Source organism: Lemur catta, chromosome 21 (genome assembly GCF_020740605.2).
Source record: "Lemur catta isolate mLemCat1 chromosome 21, mLemCat1.pri, whole genome shotgun sequence".
NCBI lineage: Eukaryota > Metazoa > Chordata > Mammalia > Primates > Lemuridae > Lemur > Lemur catta.
Genome location: NC_059148.1, coordinates 34,442,972 through 34,463,586, shown reverse-complemented (window position 1 = coordinate 34,463,586; position 20,615 = coordinate 34,442,972). Strand labels below are relative to the sequence as shown.

The following is a 20,615-nucleotide window of genomic DNA, read 5'->3' as shown; positions in this document are numbered from 1 at the left end:
GCCTCGGTTTAAGTCACGACAGTAACAAATGGCTTTGTCCCCATCGGCGGAAATGCTTGTGGGACACAGGGGACAGGCAATACCCAAACGCAAGAGCACGCGTCTGAGGTCAACAAAACAGGGTGCTCAGAGAGAGCATGGACGGACAGGGGCTGCTGCAGCAACAGATCGGGAAGGGCTGGGCACACGAGTGACCCTGGCACTGCCTCGAGCTCTCTGCACAGTCACGAGTTTGTCACCCGCCTCTGAACTGGAATGAAACACACGAACAGTCTGCTGGCCGGGCGCGGTGGCTCACGCCTGTCACCCCGGCACTCTGGGAGGCCGAGGCGGGAGGATCGCTCGAGGTCAGGAGTTCCAGATCAGCCTGGGCAATATAGCAAGACCCCGTCTCTACTAAAAATAGAAAATTAGCTGGACAGCTAAAAATATATATAGAAAAAATTAGCCGGGCGTGGTGGCGCATGCCTGTCGTCCCGGCTACTGGGGAGGCTGAGGCAGGAGGATCGCTTGAGCCCAGGAGGTTGAGGCTGCTGTGAGCGAGGCTGACGCCACGGCACTCTAGCCTGGGTGACAGAGCCAGACTCTGTCTCCAAAAAAAAAAAAACAAACCAGTCTGCCGTGTTCCGTCCACAGCGTGTCCCCAGCCCTGGATGGCGCACACACAAAACACCCAACAGCTACGGAATCACCAATGTGACGCGGCTGCCGCCTGGCGACTGTGCTTTCCCGACCAGCTCGTGGGCCCCGGGGGTGGGTCCCGTCTGCCGCCTGCCATGGACACACAGTGACCATGTGCCACACCAGGTGAGTGACAGGAGCAGCAGACAGCAGGTTGGGGGCCGCTGGGGGTCCCTTCCTAGGAGCTGGCGTTTTAGCAGGCGGGTGGGACAGGAAGACGAGCAAAGGCAGGGTGACCTTGGAGGACAACAAAGGCAGGACACAGCGGCCGTGGGCAGGGTGACGGGAGGAGGAGGGTGCGTGGACTGAACCCCGCTGTCCCCCCGGATCCAGAGGCTGAAATGGTCACCCCCGAGGGGATGAGTCTGCAGACGGGGCCCCTGGGAGGTGACGAGGTCACGAGGGTGCAGCCTCCATGCCTGGGATTCGTGCCACTCAACGGACCCCAGGGAGCTCCCTGGCCCCTTCCCCCACGTGGGGCCACAGCGAGAAGGTGCCACCTGCCACGGGGAGGACTGTCACCAGCGCCCGGCCACGCTGCCACCCTGAGCTCGGACTTCCAGCTTCCAGCAGCGTGAGAAGTCACTGTGTCGTTCCCAAGCGTCCCCGTCCCTGGCGTTCTGCTGCGACAGCCCGGATGCACGGAGGGTGACAGGTCGGGAAGTGTCAGGGTGGCTGTGCGCACAACCTGTGTCACACGCAGGCGTGGGGGCGAGTGATCGCCCGCCCAGGGCACCTGCAGAGCCACGGTGACGTCCCCGCCCGGGAGACGGTGCTCCCCCCCCCGCCCCCGTCAGAGCCCCGCAGGGTCCCCAGAGTCCCCGGGGACGGGCGCGTGGCGCGGCGGCTCACCCAGGGCGAAGGCCGCGAGGAACGCTGTCACCATGCTACTGGCACACAGCAGCTCCACCTTGGCCAGGTCCAGCTCCTCCCGGGACACGGCCCCCAGCAGCAGGGCTGCCACCGCAGCCAGGAGCCCCACGACGGTGGCCTGCACCTGTCACGGCAGAAATCAGACGCGTGATGGAGGGACAGTCCCCGGGGCCACCGTCCCTCCTCCCTGCCCCGCCACGGGGCCCCCTGCCCACTCGCCTCTGCCTCCTCTCTCTGTCCCCAACAACGACCAGCCTGCACCCCACCTGCCTGGCCGGGCCCGGCCGCAGATTCCAAAGGGGAAGGGCCCCATCCGCCTTGCAGGACGGAGGCTCACCTGGGTCAGGGCGAGGTTGCTGGTGATGACACCGTGCTGCTCCCGGGGGTCATCGATCTGTCCCGTGTTGGCCTCGGGTGGGGAGAGAAAAGGACAACAGGGAGGTCGCACGGGGCCCGCGGCCAGGGCAGTCCCGCCCGGGAAGAGGCAGGCTCTCGGGAGGGACATCGACACATGCCACTTCGCTGGCGTCCAAACGAATTATTCTGCTCAACTTTCCCAACGGGGACTCGGTCTTTTTTGCAGGGAGGAGGGACAGAGGGGAGGGGCACAGGGCCGTCGGAGCACGGGATGGGTGTCACGGGCCATCCCTCCACGTGCAGACGTGACAGCACACACACACTTGGGGACACACGTGCACAGGCTGTGGGAAAGCTCAAGGCCGTCTCCAGCTCTCACGCTCGGGCCTCCCGCTGCAAAGCTGGGCCTCGGGCCACGTTCCCTCCCCTGCAGTCCCCTCTGTCCCCTCCAGCCGGTGCACATCGCCACTGACCGCCACCACCCCCAACTCGCCTCTGCAAAGTCATCCCGTCTAAGGGACACATTGCTCTCTTCTCTAAGGATGAAAACTGACATTGGAAATACAGCTTGCAAGCTGGGCGCGGTGGCTCACACCTGTCACCCCAGCACTCTGGGAGGCCGAGGCGGGAGGATCGCTTGAGGCCAGGAGTTCGAGACCAGCCTGAGCAAGAGCGAGACCCCGTCTCTACTAAAAATAGAAAGAAATTAGCTGGACAGCTAAAAATATATATAGAAAAAATGAGCCGGGTGTGGTGGCACATGCCTGTAGTCCCAGCTACTCGGGAGGCCGAGGCAGGAGGATCGCTGGAGCCCAGGAGTCTGAGGTTGCTGTGAGTGAGGCTGACGCCACGGCACTCTAGCCCGGGTGACAGAGCCAGACTCTGTCTCAAAAAAAAAAAAAGATACCTTGTAATAACTTGAGGCTGTTATAGGTAATCCCCATGTAACCAGAAAGAAAATATGTACAGAATATAAATAAAAAGGAATTAAGAAAGGAATAAAAATTTGTCACTAAAAAAGTCACAGTTGAAAGCAACAGGGAGGAAATAAAACATACAGAAAGCTCGTAAAATGGCAACAGCCAATCCTTCCCTATCAGTAATTACTTGTAAGTGCATTAAAATTCCCCAATCAAAACACATAGATGGGCAGAATGATTAAAAAACAAAAAACAAAAAGTCACGATCCAACTATATGCTGTCTACGAGAGACTTGCTTTAGATTTAAGGACATGCATGGGTTGAAAGTGACAGGAAAAAGACAGTCCACGCCAACAAGAGCAAAACACAGCAGAGGTGGGTTTGCTAATATCAGACAAAACAGACTTCAAGTCAAAAACTGTAACAAGATGCAAAGAAATAAGTTTGATAATGGTACAAGGGTCAAATCAGTAAGACAGAACAATTATAAACATGTTGTACCCAACGTCAACGCTCCTCAAATACAGGAAGCAAACAGTGACGGAATTGAAGCAAGAAACAGCTCAGCTGGGCACGGTGGCTCATGCCTCTAATCCCAGAGACCTGGGGAGCTGACACGGGAGGGGCTGGTTCAGGCAAGGTGTTTAAGACCAGCCTGGACAACATAGCAAGACCCAGAGTCTAAAACACAAGACATTTAAAAATGAGCCGGGCGTGGTGGCGCATGCCTGTAGTCCCAGCTACTCGGGAGGCTGAGGCAGGAGGATCGCTTGAGCCCAGGAGTTGGAGGCCGCAGTGAGCTATGATCGAGGCACTGCACTCCAGCCTGGGTAACAGAGCAAAATCCCACCTCTGAAAACACAAAGAAGAAAGAAAGAAACACATGGCTCTACTGTAACGGTTGGAGACTTCGACATCCACCCACATTGTCAATGATGAATACAACGAACAGACAGAAGATCAATAAGGAAAGAGAGAATTTGAAAACCACTACGCACCAACTGGACCTAACAGACATCTACAGAGCACTCCACCAAACAACAGAATAATATACATTTTGCTTAGTGAAATGTGAATACAGAACATCCCCCAAGACAGACTACGTTAGGCCGTAAAACCAGTATTAATAAATGTAAGACAATTGAACTCACACAAAGTATCAAAATATCTTTTCCAAACACAAGGGAATGAAACTAGAAGTCCACAGCAGGACAACTGGAAAATCTCCAAATACATGAAAATTAAACAACATACCCTTATATCCTCATTGCCGGAAAGGGGGCGGGGGGAGAAAAAGAAAATTAAAAGTATAAAAAATTAAAAAAAAAAATAAATTAGAAAAAAAGAAAAAAAAAAAAAAACCATACCCTTGAAAAGCCAGTGGGTCAAAGAAGAAATCCCAAAGGTAATTATCTTGAGACAAATAAAAACACAATACCTCAAAATTCATGGGATGCAGTCAAATCCATGTTAAAGGGGAAATTTATCGTTGTAAACAATTACATAAAGAAAAGAGACATCAAATCAACCACCTAAACTTACACCTTAAGAAACTCGGAAAAATCAAACTAAACCCAAAGCTAGCAGAAAGAAGGAAATAAAGAAGAGAGAGATATAGAACAGAGAAGAGAAAAATAATGGAGAAAACGCAATGAAATCAAGAATTGGTTCAAAAAAAAAATCAACAAAATTCACAAATCTTTACCTATGTTGACAAAGAAAAAAAGAGAAATCTTAAAAAACTAATCAGATTCTACAGAATCTACTAATTCTGATTCTACAGGAAAAAAAGGAATATAAATAAGAGAGTACTGTAAACAATTATATGCCGACAATATAGACAACCTAATTCAAATGGACAAATTTCTAGAAACATATAATAGGCCGGGACTGAATCACAGAGAAATAGAAAATCTGAACACATTGAAAACTAGTAAGAAAATCAATCCTCAGAGACGATTCCACTGTGAATAAAAAGAAAACTAAATCAGTAATTTAAAACCTCCCAACAAAGAAAACCCAGGGCCGGGGTGTGAATTCTATTAAACATTTAAAGAATTAACGCCTCTCAGGTGCGGTGGCTCACGCCTGTCATCCCAGCTACTCGGGAGGCCGAGGCGGGAGGATCGCTCGAGGTCAGGAGTTCGAGACCAGCCTGAGCAAGAGCGAGACCCCATCTCTACTAAAAATAGAAAGAAATTAGCTGGACAGCTAAAAATATATACAGAAAAATGAGCCGGGCGTGGTGGCGCATGCCTGTAGTCCCAGCTACTCGGGAGGCCGAGGCAGGAGGATCGCTTGAGCCCAGGAGGCTGAGGCTGCTGTGAGCGAGGCTGACGCCACGGCACTCTAGCCCGGGCGACAGAGCCAGACTCTGTCTCCAAAAAAAATAATTAACACCAATCCTCCACAAAGTCTCCCAAAAAACTGAAGATGAAGGAACACTTCCAAATTCATTACATGAGGCCCGTGTTACCCTGATACGAAGGCCAAAGACACTAGAAGAAAATAAAATTACATGTCAATATCCCTGGTGAACGTGGATTCAAAAATATTTTTTAAAATACTACTAAACTGAATGTAACAGCGTATTAAAAGGATTGTACACCACGAGCAAGTGGCGGTTGGTCCTGAAGCACAAGGATGGTTCCACGTACAAAAGCAATTAATGTAATACAGCACCTTGACAAAATGAATGGGATAAAACACATCGAAAGGTCTGCACGTCCCGGTCCCTGTCGCACGGTGCCTGGTAGGGGTCTGGGAAGCTCAGCTATGGCCGGCCACGTCGTACTCAACACCGGCGCCCAGATGTCCCTGCTGGGGCTGGGCACCTGGAAGTCCTCTCCGGGCCAGGTGACCGAGGCTGCGAAGATAGCGATTGACGTTGGGTACCGCCCCGTTGACTGCGCCCATGTGTACCAGAATGAGCAGGAGGTGGGGTTGGCCATTCAACAGAAGCTCAAGGAGCAGGTGGTGACACGCAAGGAGCTCTTCATTGTTAGCAAGCTGTGGTGCACGTACCATGGGAAGACTGTGGTGAAGGAAGCCTGCAAGAAGACGCTCGGGGACCTGCAGCCGGAGTACCTGGACCTCTATCTTATTCACTGGCCGACGGGCTTTAAGGTTGGGAGGGAACTTTTCCCATTGGATGAAGCAGGCAACGTGATTCCTAGCGACACAGATATTTTGGACACATGGACGGCCATGGAAGAGCTGGCGGATGAAGGGCTGGTGGCTGCTATTGGCATCTCCAACGTCAACCGTCTCCAGATCGAGGGGATCTTGAACAAACCTGGCTTAAAGTATAAGCCAGCAGTTAACCAGATTGAGCGCCACCCATAGCTAACTCAGGAGAAGTTAGTCTCGTACTGCCAGTCCAAAGGCATCGTGGGGACTGCCTACAGCCCTCTTGGCTCTCCCGACAGGCCCTGGGCCAAGTCTGACGACCCATCCCCTTTGGAGGATCCCAGGATCAAGGAGATTGCAGCCAAGCACAATAAAACTTCAGCCCAGGTTCTGATCCGGTTCCCAATGCAGGGGAACTTGGTAGTGATGCAGGTGACACCTGAACGCACTGCTGAGAACTTTAAGGTCTTTGACTTTGAACTGAGCAGCCAGGATGTGACCACCCTACTCAGCTACAACAGAAACGGGAGGGTCTGTGCCTTGATGACCTGTGCCAACCACAAGGATTACCCCTTCAATGAGGAGTTTTGAAGCTGTGGATGCCTGCTCTTCCCAAGTGACCTCTACCTCTTTTTCTTGCCTCATCTTCCCTGCAAATATACTATGGCCTCAGCTGGGACAGCAAGCTGCAGACTGACCCGTGAGTATCAGTAGAGTAAAAGCCTCTTCCAGTTTTCTTTGCCCTTTTTGCCCAGCTGGGGGAAAATAAAACCTGAATACCCTTTTCTGACCAAGGAGAAGCAAAATCTATAAAGTCAAAACAGTGCCACTAACAACTAGTTGAGTTTTGACTCTTGCAACTGTAATTCTCTTAGTCAGACTTCTTTTGGCCTCAAATAAAAAGTGCTTTTCTGCGTTAAAAAAAAAAAAAAAGAAAAAGAAAAAGAAAAAAAAGAAAAGAAGACATCATCTCAATTGACGTAGAAACAGCATCTAACAAAATTCAACAGTTTTTGATGATAAAAACACCCCAAAACGTAGGAATCAAAGGAAACTACCTCAATAGAATAAAGGCTGCATGTGAAAACCCCACAGCAAACATCATGCTTAATGGTAACAAACTGAAACTCTCCCTCTAAGATCAAGAATAGGACAAGGATTATCTGCTTTGTCCAAGATAGAGCAATTAGGCAAGGAAAAAAAAAATTAAAAGGCATCCAAATTAAAAAGGCGGAAGTATGTTATTTCTATTTACGGATGATATAATTTTACACGTTGAAAACTCTAAACATTACACACACACTCTCTCTCTCTCTCTCTCTCTCTCTCTCTCTCTCTCAGAACAAATGAATTCAGCAAAGTTGCAGGATAAAAATCAACAAATAAAAATCAGCTCTGCTTCTACACGTTAACAATGAATAATTCAAAAGGAATTAAGAAAACAATTCCATTTATAATGGCATCAAAAAGAATAAAATACTTAGGAATTAACCAAGGAAGTAAAAGATGTATACGCTAAAAACTACAAAATGTCCCTGAAGAAATTAAAGACGACACAAATAAATGAAAAGACATACCATGTTCATGGATTAGAAGACAATATTTTTGAGCTGTCGATATTAACCACAGCAATCTACTAATTCAATACAACCCCTATCAAAATCTAAATGCCGGTTTTTGCTGAAATACAAAATTCTAAAATTCATATGGAATCTCAAGGGACTCAATCTCAAGAAAAAGAACAAAGTTGGAAGTCTCATACTTTACGATTTCAAAACTGACTATACTACAAAGCTACAGTAATCAGAACAATGTGGTAATGATGTAAAAACAGGCATACACAGGCCAATGGAATAAAATCTACAGCCCGGAAATAAACGCTCACATATACAGTCAACAGATTCTTGACAAGGGTGCCACAAACATTCAATGGGGAAAAAAGACAGTCTTTTCAAAAAATGACGTTGGGAAGACTTGATATCCCTATGCAAGACAATTAAAAGACCTAAACAAGAGTTAAAACTACAGAAGTCTTAGAAGAAAACAAAGGTGAAAACCTTCATGGTATTTGACTTCATAATCATTTCTTGGATATGACGGCCAAAGGACAGGCAACAAAAGTAAAAATAGATGAACTACATGAAAATTAAAAACGTCTGTGCATCAAAGGACGCTATCAATAGAGTGAAAAGTTAACCTACAAAGTGGGAGAAAATATTTGCAAATCATGTATCTGATAAGGGGTTAATATCTATAATATATAAAGAGCTACAACAACTAAAAACCAAATAACCCAATTAAAAAGGGGGCAAAGGACTTGAATAGATAGTTCTCCAGAGAAGATATACAAATGACCAATAGACACACGAAAAGATGCTCAATTTCACTAATGATTAGGAAAATTTGCATTAATTTTATAAACTAAATGAAAGAGAATTGATAATTTAATGCAATATTGGTTTTTGCCATTCAGGAACTCTCTCAACATTTATATTTCCCTTTATAAAGTTTTGTAGGTTTATTTGTATAGGTCTTGCACATTTCTTTTTAAGGCTCATTCTGAAGATGTTTTAAAATTGGTCCGTAGCCTACAGCAGCAGTCCCCAATCTTCTCGGCACCAGGAACCGATTTCATGGAAGACAATTTTTCCATTGATAGAGGGCAACCTTGTCTGATTCCAGTTCTAAGCAAGAACGCTTTCAATTTTTCCCCATTCCGTATGATGTTGTTTGTGGGTTTGTCATATATGGCTTGTATCATTTTCAGGTAAGTCTCGTCCATGCCTATTTTGCGAAGCGTTCTTATCGTAAAAGCGTGCTGGATTTTGACGAATGATTTTTCTGCATCTACTGAGAGGATCATACGCTCTTTTTTTTTGCTTCTATTTATGTGGTGAATTACATTTATAGACTTGAACCATCCCTCCATCTCTGGGATGAAGCTCACTTGGTCGTGATGGATTATTTTTTTGATAAACACTTGAATTCAGTTTGGTAGGATTTTTTGGAGAATTTTTACATCTACATTCATAAGGGATATTGGTCTGTATTTTTTCATTTTTTGTTGCTTCCTTTCCTAGTTTTGGTATCAGGGTGATGTTGGGTTCATAAAACGTGTTGGGGAGGACTCCTTCCTTCTCGATGCTGTGGAATAATTTCTGTAGGATAGGCACCAGTTCTTTGTAGGTCTGGTAAAATTTGGGTGTGAAACCCTTTGGTCCAGGACTTTTTTTTTTTTAGAAAGGTTTTTTATTGCTGCTTCAATTTCAGTGCTTGATATTTGTCTGTTCAGGAATTTTATTTCTTCCTGATTGAGCCTAGGGAGGCTGTGTGTTTTTCTAACAATTTTTCCATTTCTTCCACATTTTCAAGTTTGTGTGCATAGACGTTTTTATTGTATTCACAGATGATATTTCGCATTTCCGTGGTATCAGTTGTAATTTCTCCTTTTTTGTTCCTGATGGAGCTTATTAGAGTCTTTTCCGTGTCTCGTTAATCTAGCAAGAGGCGTGTCAATTTTGTTTATTTTTTCTAAGAACCAACTTTTTGTTATTAATCTTCCTTACAGTTTTTTTTTTGTTATCGATTTCATTTAGTTCTGTTCTGATCTCTGTTATTTCTTTTCTTCTGCTGGGTTTGGGTTTAGTTCGCTCATCCTCTTCCAGTTCTTTGACATGATCCGTTAGATTGCTGATTTGTGATCTTTCTGTCTTTTGGATGTAGGCGCTTTTATGGATATAAATTTTCCTCTCAGGACTGCTTTGGCTGTGTCCCACAGATTTTGATATCTTGTGTCTCCTTTATCATTTAGTTCAAAGAATCTTCTGATTCCCATCTTAATCTCCTCCTTAACGCAATAATCGTTCAGCAGAAAGTTGTTTAGTTTCCATGACTTTGTGTACGGATGAGAGTTTCTGTTGGAGTTGATTTCTAATTTTATTCCACTGTGGTCTGGGAAGATGCACAATATAATTTCTATTTTTTCTTATTTTTTTTTTTTTGAGACAGAGTCTCACTTTGTTGCCCAGGCTAGAGTGCCGTGGCGTCAGCCTCGCTCACAGCAGCCTCAACCTCCTGGGCTCAAGCGATCCTCCTGCCTCAGCCTCCCGGGTAGCTGGGACTACAGGCATGCACCACTATGCCTGGCTAATTTTTTCTATATATATTTTTAGTTGTCCAGCTAATTTTTCTATTTTTAGTAGAGATGGTGTCTGGCTCAGGCTGGTCTCGAACTCCTGACCTCGAGCGATCCACCCGCCTCGGCCTCCCAGAGGACTAGGATTACAGGCATGAGCCACCGAGCCCGGCCATAATTTCTATTTTTTTTACATTTGTTGAGACATGTTTTGTGGCCTAGGATACGGTCAGTCTTAGAGAATGTCCCATGAGTTTCCTCTTGCTGCTATGACAAACTCAGTGGCCCTACAACCAAAGAAATCTATCCCCTTATAGTTCTGAAGGTCAGGGGTCTGAAGTGAGTGTTACGGGGGTAAAATCAAGGTGCTGGCAGAAACTTGCTCATCTGGAAGCTTCCGGCGAGAAACTATTTCCTTGTCTGTTCTAGCATGTACGGCTGCGTGTCCTGCATCCCTTGGCTTGGGGGCCCCTCCTGCATCGTCAAAGCCGGGGACACAGCACGTTCTCTGACTCCGCCTCCATCACATGGCCTTTCTCTCTTCGGCCTGAAACTCCCCTCTGCCCCCCTTTCCCAAGCCCCCTGGGGTTCCCCGGGGCCCACCTGGATAACCAGGACAATGTCCCCTCCCGAAGTCCTCAACTTAATCACACCTGCAAAGACCCCTTTCCCACGGAAGGTCGCATGCCCAGGTTCCAGGGATCAGGACTTGGGTTGTCTTTGGGGGCCACCGTTCAGCCACCCACACCCCACCTGTCTCTTCTTCAGCCCCGCAGCCCCTACCTACCCGCCCTCGACCCCTGCCCCTTGGCCACGCTGCTCTTAGTTCCTTGAACACACCATACTCCTGTGCTATGGTCCTTTGCACCTATGGGATGTATCGGAGGTTGGGAAAAACCATTCTGGGTAACAGGGCAAAGGTCCCCAGTCCCCTGGGGTTGCTGGAAGGGGACAGGAGAGCCAGCAAAGCTGGGGACTGTGCTCCGGAAAGAGTCCAGAGAAGACCCTCCAGGGACCAGGCATTCAGGGAGCCATGCTGGGGAACACAAGCTACCAAGAGAGGTCGTGCACTTGGGTGATTGAAACCCTTCCTGTGTCCCCTCTGCAGGGTCCCCCCCCTCAGGCCTGTGCTGCTCATGGGGACTTCTGGGTGCCCGTGTGGAGAGGCCAGGCTTGGGGTCCAGGTAGCTGTGGGATGAATATGGCGGCACGCAGACTCGGGGTGGGGGGAGGGGCGGTGACAGGGACACATGCCACCAACTGACATGCAGGTCAAAAAAGGAAGCGAGCACGGGGACGGGGAGAGGGGCGAGCATGCCCCTCTGCAGCAGCACAGCTTGGCCCTGGGCACTCCAGACGCCGGGCCAGGAGGGGACCGGGGACAGCATCGTGAGACCCCAAAACCCAAGGGGCCCAGGACTCCACTTACAGCAGTGGACAGCCTCGATGCCAGCGTCATCTCCAGGTTCCCCTTCAGGCCCACCAGGGGTGGCACCAGCGTCAACAGGTCTTTAACTCCCAGAAACGCGGGCCAGTGCTGGCAGGGAAAGAGCAAGGAGACAAACGCAAACACACGTATCAGCGTATCTCTGGAAATTTCTTTTCTTTTTTTTTTTTTTGAGACAAAGTCTCACTCTGTCACCTGGGCTAGAGTGCCGTGGCCTCAGCCTCCTGGGCTCAAGCGATCCTCCTGCCTCAGCCTCCCGCGTAGCTGGGACGACAGGCATGCGCCACCACGCCTGGCTCATTTTTTCTATATATATTTTTAGTTGTCCAGATCATTTCTTTCTATTTTTAGTAGAGACGGGGTCTTGCTACATTGTCCAGTCTGGTCTCGAACTCCTGACCTCGAGCGATCCTCCCGCCTCGGCCTCCCAGAGTGCTGGGGTGACAGGCATGAGCCACCACGCCCAGCCCCAGGTCACCTTAACTCTTGTCAATTCAGCCACCGCCTCCTCCGGCAACGCTTCAAAGACACACACACCCCCAGCCACGGAGGAGGCTGAAGTTCAACAGAAATAACGGCTCTTGCATTTGGGGGGCTCTGAACGATGCCCACAGCCCTCCCTCTCTCCCTCGCTACCTCGAGCCTCACCCGTAAGACCGCTGCCAGGGCTGAGTTCTGTGACACCAGTGTGACCATGCCACTCAACCACTCGTGACCCTTCATGCCAATGCCACCCCCGAGGACACCCAACTCGCCAGTCTGTGTCCCCCAAGAGCATATAGAAGAACGCTGCCGGCAGCACCAAGCCTCAACCTCAGCCCCAACAGCCCAAGCACCGGGCAGTGCACGGAGGCCCCTGACTCCTGCCCAGCGTCCCTGTCCCCACGACAGCAGCCACCCCAGTCCCCACTCTTCGCAATCCCACAATCCCACACCGCCCTGCAGCTGTATCTTGGCGCGTACATCCCTCTGCCTGGACCGTGCTTCTTAGGGCACCCTGGAAGGGACCACGTTTTCCTTTAAGGCTCAACTCAAACTGTCCCACTTCCTCCCCAGACCCCTGACGCCCTGGAAGAATGGATGTTCCCCGTTCCTTCAGGAGCCCCCGTGCCCCCTGCCCAGCCCCCTCGACCGCCTGACAAACACCCTCTTAGGCGACAGCAACTGAGGTAGTAAGAAGAAGAGAGGCCGGGCGCGGTGGCTCACGCCTGTCACCCCAGCACTCTGGGAGGCCGAGGCGGGAGGATCGCTCGAGGTCAGGAGTTCGAGACCAGCCTGAGCAAGAGCGAGGGCCCGTCTCTACTAAAAATAGAAATAAATTAGCTGGACAATTAAAAATATACATAGAAAAAATGAGCCGGGCGTGGTGGCGCATGCCTGTAGTCCCAGCTCCTCGGGAGGCTGAGGCATGAGGATCTCTTAAAGCCAAGAGTTCCAGACCAGCCTGGGCAATATAGCAAGACCCCATCTCTACAAAAAATAAAAATTTGCCAGGCGTGGTGGCGCGTGCCTGTCGTCCCAGCGACTCGGGAGGCTGAGGCAGGAGGATCACTTGAGCCCGGGAGTCTGAGGCTGCTGTGAGCGAGGCTGACGCCACGGCACTCTAGCCCGGGCGACAGAGCCAGACTCTGTCTCAAAAAATAAATAAAATAAAATAAAATAAAAATAAAAATAAAATAAAATAAATAAAATAAAATAAAATAAATAAAATTAAAATAAAATAAAATAAAATAAAATAAATAAAATAAAATAAAATAAAATAAATAAAAATAAAAAAAATAAAATAATAAAATAAAATAAAATAAAATAATAAAATAAAATAAAAGAAATAAAAATAAAAAAAATAAAATTAAAATAAAATAAAATAAAATAAAATAAAATAAAATAATAAAATAAAATAAAATAATAAAATAAAATAAAATAAAATAGTAACACTGACCCGTGAGTGCTGAAGGAGACAGCAAATAACTCTCCATGATGCAAACACGATTCCTGAACCAAGCCCAGGCGCTGACTCCCAGATGGAGACCCCCGCCCCCTCGCTGGCCCGGACCCCACGCCAGGCTCCGGATCTTATCTTTCCACTGGGGACTCTGGCAGGGGGACCTGTCACCCCACCGGGACCACGACACACACACACACTCCATCGTCCGATCCTCGCAACTCTCCGAGTCGGGGGCTCTCATCATGCCCATTTTACAGATGGGGAAACTGAGGCACCAAGCGGCTGGAGAATGTCCCCAACTGGTGAGCGGCAGACCCCCAGCCTAGCGAGCCCACATTCACGGGAGGAAGGAGTTTAAGTCCCCTGGGCCGGCGAGGCCAACCTCTGGGGGGGGGGGGGTCTTCAGGATTGTCATCGCTCTGTGAATCTCGGGGACCTTCCTTCCGCCAGCCCCACTGACCCCAGGGGTCTTGGCAGCGAGGCCAGGCTCGGGGTGGCTGTCCCCCACTGCAGGCCCCGCGCGTCCCCTATCTCTGTCCCCCACCCGACTCCTGCCACCTCTCGGCCTCGCCCCCGCACGCACCTGCACCGTGTTCATCACCAGCCCGGCCGCCATCGTGCCCAGGCCGGACAGCAGGAAGGGGACCACGACCTGGCAGGTGACAGAGGAGACCGACTCCGGGAAGACGCCGCGGGGGGACCGGGTGAGCTCGCAGCGGAAGCCTCGCAGCTTCCTGCCCCGAAACCGCAGCCGCAGGTTCAGCTCGGTGACCACCATGGTCACGCCACCGGGTGGCACATTCCGGGGGCCGGTGGGACAATCTTGTCCCCTGGGGACCCACGATGAAGTCCGTGCAAACGGGGACTTCCCAGCCACCCTCGGCCACGGGCCAGGTGACGCGGGGCCTCCTTCTGGACGCTCTGCCAGCCCCTGCTGTCCACTCCCGGAAGGTCACGCTGTCCCCGCACAGTGGCCGCCTGTCCGCCAGGACCTCCCTGTGCCGGCCTCCCCCAGAGGCTCGCTGTCCCCCGGCTCTGACCTTGATGGCATCCGGCAGCCTGGCCCACGCCAGCTGGGGCTGGACAGACAGCCACGCGCACGTGGGGGTGGCCTTGGCAGGCGCCCAGCCTGGCATCTGTCCCCTCGTCCCTTCCCTGCACGTGTCCCCGGGGCTGCCCCTCTCAGGGCCCCCGCGGGGACAGCGCTGGGCACAAAGCACCCGCCGCCTCGGGCCAGCTCTGCACGCCCTGGGGCAGTTGCATTCCTCAGGGTCAGCAGCCGGCGGGTCCCCAAGAACAAAGCCATACCCTGCGGCCACCTCGACTCCAGTGGCCAGGACAAGGCTGTGCTCACGGAATCAATGCAGCCCGGCTCCCCTGGAAAAGCCCGGAAGACTCGCAGACGTGTGGCCGAAGCGCCCTCGCTCCCTGCCGCTGGGATGTCACTGTGACCCCGAGGACAGCGGCCGGGAAGCCCCGTGGCTCCCGGTTCTGTTGTGTCCGCCGTCCGGTGCGTCCCCTGCAGACTTAGATGCCACAGCGGCCAGGGAGGCGATGCCCAGGCCCAAGGGGACACCCGGCGACGCGGGGACGCAGGGTCAGACTCACACCGACCGGCCGCAGGGATGTCCCTTCCTCCCGGACCGGGGCTCCCTCCTGCTCCCGGTCCCGAAGCCGGACTGTCATGCCGACAGCCCCGTCCGAGCCTCGGCCTCAGTCCCGAGTGCTCTCTGCACTTACAGCTGGGGCTTTTGTCCCCTCCCCTGCGCTTGGTGACCGGCAGGACACAGAGGGGAGGGGGAGTCACGGTGCCAGGCGCTTGCTGCACCTGGATCGTGACAACTGACAGCTTCCCCGTGCTAGGTTTTGGGGCGCAGCCGCTGCACACCCAGCCCCCTTGGTGGCAGGGGAACCAAGCAGTGTCATGGCGCCCATGTGTCACTGCTCCGGCCCAGGGCCCAGCGGAGGGGCCCAGGCAACAGCGGCCGGCAGCAGCAGCTTGTCAGGCACGACAGTGGCCCGTCCTGGGCCGGGCCCCCAACCAACAAGCCACCTGCAACCGCTGCCAGGGCAGACACGGCCGTCCCCACGTCCCCACCCAGCCCTGCCCAACCTGCAGATCCGGGATCCAACGGGAACTGCTGGCTTTAAACAAGTCGCTAAGTGTTGTGCTTTGTCACACAGCGGTACGGAACTGCGTGACAGCCAGGCAGCCTCATCCGCACCCCTAATTTTATTTATCTCAGATAAGCAAACAAGTCCCCAACCTCTCTCTCAGCCCAGACCTGTCCCCGAGCCTTCAGACCCATGTCTAGCCCTCCCGGGGGGAGGGACAAGCACCCCAAACTCCGCCAGCCTCTTCTGGTGGCTTCTTCCCCTCCCACCTGTCCCCAGCTGCCCACCCCCATGACGAGGGTTCTCCCTCCGGCCCCGGCCATCTCCCCCCTACATCCACCCCAGCTCTGTCCCACAGCTGTCCCCTCTGCTCCAGTCCATGGATGCTACCTTCAGCATGACCCTGATGACCTCGAACCCACGGAAACCTACGCACACACTCTTCACAAGCACAAGCCGTACGGGCACCCTAAGGACGTCCCTTGTCCCAGCAGCCTCGACAGCTGGCCACCCGCTGACAGAGAGAGGCACACCCTGGGGAGACACGTCCACGCGAGCCCTCTCTCCTTCCGTTAAGGGCGCGTGGGTGGTCAAAGGAACTTGGCCCCCCACGTGGGCCACAGCCACACTCTTCTGCCGCTGAGGCACCAAGCTCTCAGCTGGCCTTGGGGACAACGCGGGTGCCTCCTCATCCTCGAGCACCCCAGCTTCCCGGCCAGAGCCCACCAGCTCCTTCCCCGGAATTCCCAACGTCCCACCTCTGCCTGGCACGCACGAGCTGCAGGGGGGCGCCCACCCCCATTCCCAGAGCGCACCCCCGAGCGCACCCCCCCGCCGAGAGCAGCCCCACGTGACTCCACCCAGCGCCACACCCTGCAGGGCAGGCGGGCGACGCGTGACTTCCCTCCACGGGTCAGGATGTGGCCCCCACGCCAGGGCGCATTGGCAGCCCGAACAGACGTGTGTCGAGTTTTCCAGTTTAGCGGACGATCACAACATCCACAGCCGCTGGCGCAGGAGGGACGGAGGGACCGGAGGTTCCCCGTGTGTCACAGTGCGAATTTCTCAGAGCCCTTTCGTATCCGATCGGCTGCCAGACTCTCAGAATATCCCCGGCTGCAGGCCGGGTGTGGTGGCTCACGCCTGTCACCCCAGCACTCTGGGAGGCCGAGGCGGGAGGATCGCTCGAGGTCAGGAGTTCCAGACCAGACTGGACAATGTAGCAAGACCCCGTCTCTACTAAAAATAGAAACAAATTAGCTGGACAATTAAAAATATATATAGAAAAAATGAGCCGGGTGTGGTGGCGCATGCCTGTAGTCCCAGCGACTCGGGAGGCTGAGGCAGGAGGATCGCTTGAGCCCGGGAGGTGGAGGCTGCTGTGAGTGAGGCTGACGCCACGGCACTCTAGCCCGGGCGACAGAGCCAGACTCTTTCTCCAAAAAAAAAAAAATAAAAATAAACGAAATAAAATAAAATAAAATGCAATCATTCGGGTGGTCCTAATCCAATGTGGCCAACATCCTTGTAACAAAAGGACATTGGGACACAGGCACACCCAGAAGGAAGACCAGGCTCAGACGTGAGAGAGGCCCCAAAAGGAACCAGCCCTGGTGACCTCTTGACCTGGGACCCCCTGCCTCCAGGGCCACGAGCAAATAAATCCTGTGGTTCGAGCCCCCATGGGTGGTACCTGGTTATCGCAGCCCAAGGCGACTAACGCGGGTTCAAGTGTCAAGTGAACCAGAAGGGAAACGGTTAAATAAATTTGTCATATCCGTGGGACGAGATCGCACCATCCCTGAAATCCGAGTCCTTATATATTTCACCTCTACGAGCTCATGAAATATCTTTTGAACCCTAACTTCGGTTACATTGAGTCGCTGTCCCCAGTCACTACAAGAATCTTGCCCAACACACGACCAACAGTGGCATCTGAGAAAGTCCCCCCTGGGTCCACCAGGCTGGGCCTGACACGCAGCTCCCTCCTCTTTCGCTGACACCGGACGCTGCCCAGTTCCCGCGTCCCCATTTGGTCCCCCCTTACCTGGAAGTAGTTCAAAAGCACGCCCGCCCAGGACAGCCCCAGGCCTGCCAGCAGGAAGGGTACAGCCACCTGGAGGCCGATGGACACGGCGGTCTCCTTGCTGGGCTCGGTCTCCAGTGGGCTGGGGGCCACCGTTTGGCTCTCGGGGACCCTCGGAGATCCGCCCTCTGAGGCTGCAGGGAGTCCCGCCGTGCCCAGGGGACGTCGTGGTAGCCCCAGTTCCCCCCGTTTGCCATAGCTGTCCGGCCTCCGCCGTCGGGTCTCTGTCCCATCCATCTGAGCACACTCGAGGGCCTGACAGCCCTGGCCTGGGAGACACAAGGGGACAAGGACTGGCTTCAGGAAAATCTATCCCCCGTCATGAGCTGACCCACTGAGCGGAGAATTCAGTGGCCACGTGAGACACAGAAGTGTGTACCTTTACGGCCCGGCGCGGAGGCTCACGCCTGTCACCCCAGCACTCGGGGAGGCCGAGGCGGGAGGATCGCTCAAGGTCAGGAGTTGGAGACCAGCCTGGGCAATGTAGCGAGACCCCGTCTCTACTAAAAATAGAAAGAAATTATCTGGACAATTAAAAATATATACAGAAAAAATGAGCCGGGCGTGGTGGCGCATGCCTGTCGTCCCAGCTACTCTGGAGGCTGAGGCAGGAGGATCGCTGGAGCCCAGGAGGCTGAGGCTGCTGTGAGCGAGGCTGACGCCACGGCACTGTGGCCCGGGTGACAGAGCCAGACTCTGTCTCAAAAAAAAAGCAAGTGACAGATATCTCACCTACGCTGATGTGATCTTTACCAATTGTATGAATATATTAAATTATCACATTATGTATCAATAAAAAGGTAAACCAAAGCCGGCTGAGATGCCTCATGTCACCACCAGATGGCGCCACGACAGAGGGGGAGGGAAGGGCCCACACCACCACCCGAGGGGGGGGGTCTGCCCCAGCCAAAGGCCACCTGGCAGTGACCATTCGGGACCCCAAGTCCAAGCCCCACGAGGCGGCGGCGGCGGTCCTGGCGAATCACACACACGCGTGCCCAGGAGGAACGCGCAGGGCCACCGTGCGGGGACAGTGACAGTAACACCAGGACGGGCCACAGCTGAACCTGCCCTGATCCCAGATCCCTGCCGGGGAAGCAGTCGGAGAAACCAGGCAGAGCTACGGGCACGACAGGGAGGCAGCGCCAGGAGGGGACAGCGAGGTCAAGCAGCAGGGACCCCCCCCTTGTCCCCGGGGATGGTGGTCAGAGGCCCCTCAGCGTCACCGGGAACGCTGGGGCGTTTTGCATGGACAGTGTGCTCCAGTGTCACTTGTCTCGTTAGAAACTGGTTCAGATGAACCAGCAGGTCCCCAAGCACCGGCTGAAGGAGGCTCCCGAGGGACAGTGGGTAGGGGACACGGGACAGCTCTCGTCCCTCTGCCCCAGGCAGGACTGGGCTGGGGGTGGGGGAGGCGTGGACTGGAGGAGAGGGGATCCCATGGGGGGGGACATCGGGCAATGTCTGCAGGCACTTTGGGTTGTCACAGCAGGGAGGGGGTGCTACAGGGCGCCCCCCACGACAAAGAACGGCCCAGCCCAAAGCGTGAGCAGCGTGGAGGCCGAGAGGCCGAAGTGGCCAGAGACCCCCCCACCCCCCCTGGTGGCAGCAGGCTCTGAGAGGGACCGGGGAAGGCAGCCCCGGGGGCCACCAGGGCCACCAGTGACAGCCACACCTGAGTCTGCAAGGCCTCTGGCCCTCCCAGCTGTCCCCACCCACAGGGATCCGTCCCCACCCCACTGAGGAAGAAACTGACACTGTGGCACCCAGAAGCATCCGGTCACCCTGGGAGGCTGGTCTCGAACCCAGGCCTCTGGGCACCGGGTCGGGCCCCCCAGTGCCTGGTCCCGGCACCTCACAGACTGGGGACGAGGGAGGGGACCGGGAGGGGGGCCGTTCCCGACCAGGCATGAGAATCTCAGCCCTCCGGTCGTCTCTGCCCGGTAGCGAGGCCGCAGGGTCTCTGGGTGTCACCTCCCCGGCGTCACAGGTGACCCCGATTCAACGGGAACGTTCTGGAGCCTGACCTGAGGGCTGGAATCCCAGCGCCTCCCCTTTCTAGAATGATCCCGGGAAAGTCCAGCTTCCTGCACCTCCACGGCCTCATCTGTCAAATGGGCATGTCACCGAGGGTCACGCACCTTGTCGCAGGGGGCCCGGCCCGTCCGTGTCCCCCGTTCAGAGTCCTCCAAGCTCTGATGTTTTAGATCAGTGGCTCTAAAAGGACGGTCCTGCGTGGGGAGGGTCCTGCGACCGCAGTCTGGTGGCCCCTGGCTTGGAAGGCCTATAAAAACGGGGGGCTCTTACAGAGACCCCCCAGGCTGCTCTGCGGGTGGGCCCGGCCCCCCGAACAGACCCGAGGAGGGACCAGGCCGGCCAAGTCCAGTCACCGGGGGGTGGCGGGAGCGCGCCTTGCAGCCACCGCAGGAGCAGGCTCCGGAGTGTCGCCCCCTGTCCCCACCTGCCCCTGGTGTCCCCCAGGCGCCCCCGCCCCGCGCCCCGGCTCGCCTCCTCCTCCGCGGCCCTGTCGCCTCGGTCCCCAACACGCCTCCCCGCGTCCCCTGCCGGGTACTCACCGCCCGCGCGCTCCCGCGTCCCCTGTCGCTTCCCCTCCGGCCACCCCCCTTCCGCCCGGGCCGCCGGCGAGGGCGGAGCTTCCGCGGTCCCCTCCGGGCGGCGCCGGGACGGGGACGGGGACGGGGACGGGACGGGGACGGGGACAGGGACGGGGACGGGGACGGGGTTGAGGACGGGGACGGGGTTGGGGACGGGGACGGGGACGGGGACAGGGACGGGGACGGGGACGGGGTTGAGGACGGGGACGGGGTTGAGGACGGGGACGGGGACGGGGACGGGGACGGCGATGGGGACAGGGACGGGGACGGGGACGGGGTTGGGGACAGGGACGGGGGACAGGGACAGGGAC

General features: G+C 54.0%; 2 protein-coding genes across 2 annotated transcripts in view; one reads left to right on the top strand and one right to left on the bottom strand.

Annotated features, from left to right (window-relative positions):
- LOC123625750 (solute carrier family 41 member 3-like) overlaps window positions 1-20,395 on the bottom strand; it is a 29,623-nt gene extending 9,228 nt beyond the window's left edge. The window contains 5 exon segments of the mRNA XM_045534286.1: window positions 1,534-1,678; window positions 1,892-1,963; window positions 11,526-11,633; window positions 17,651-17,958; window positions 20,266-20,395. Of these exon segments, the coding sequence (XP_045390242.1) occupies window positions 1,534-1,678; window positions 1,892-1,963; window positions 11,526-11,633; window positions 17,651-17,926 (601 nt within the window). The 5' untranslated portion in view covers window positions 17,927-17,958; window positions 20,266-20,395.
- On the top strand, window positions 5,608-6,643 carry LOC123625751 (aldo-keto reductase family 1 member B1-like). The gene is given in 1 exon segment (XM_045534287.1): window positions 5,608-6,643. A coding segment is annotated over 1 exon segment (945 nt). The 3' UTR covers window positions 6,553-6,643.
- Window positions 20,396-20,615: the final 220 nt, after the last annotated feature.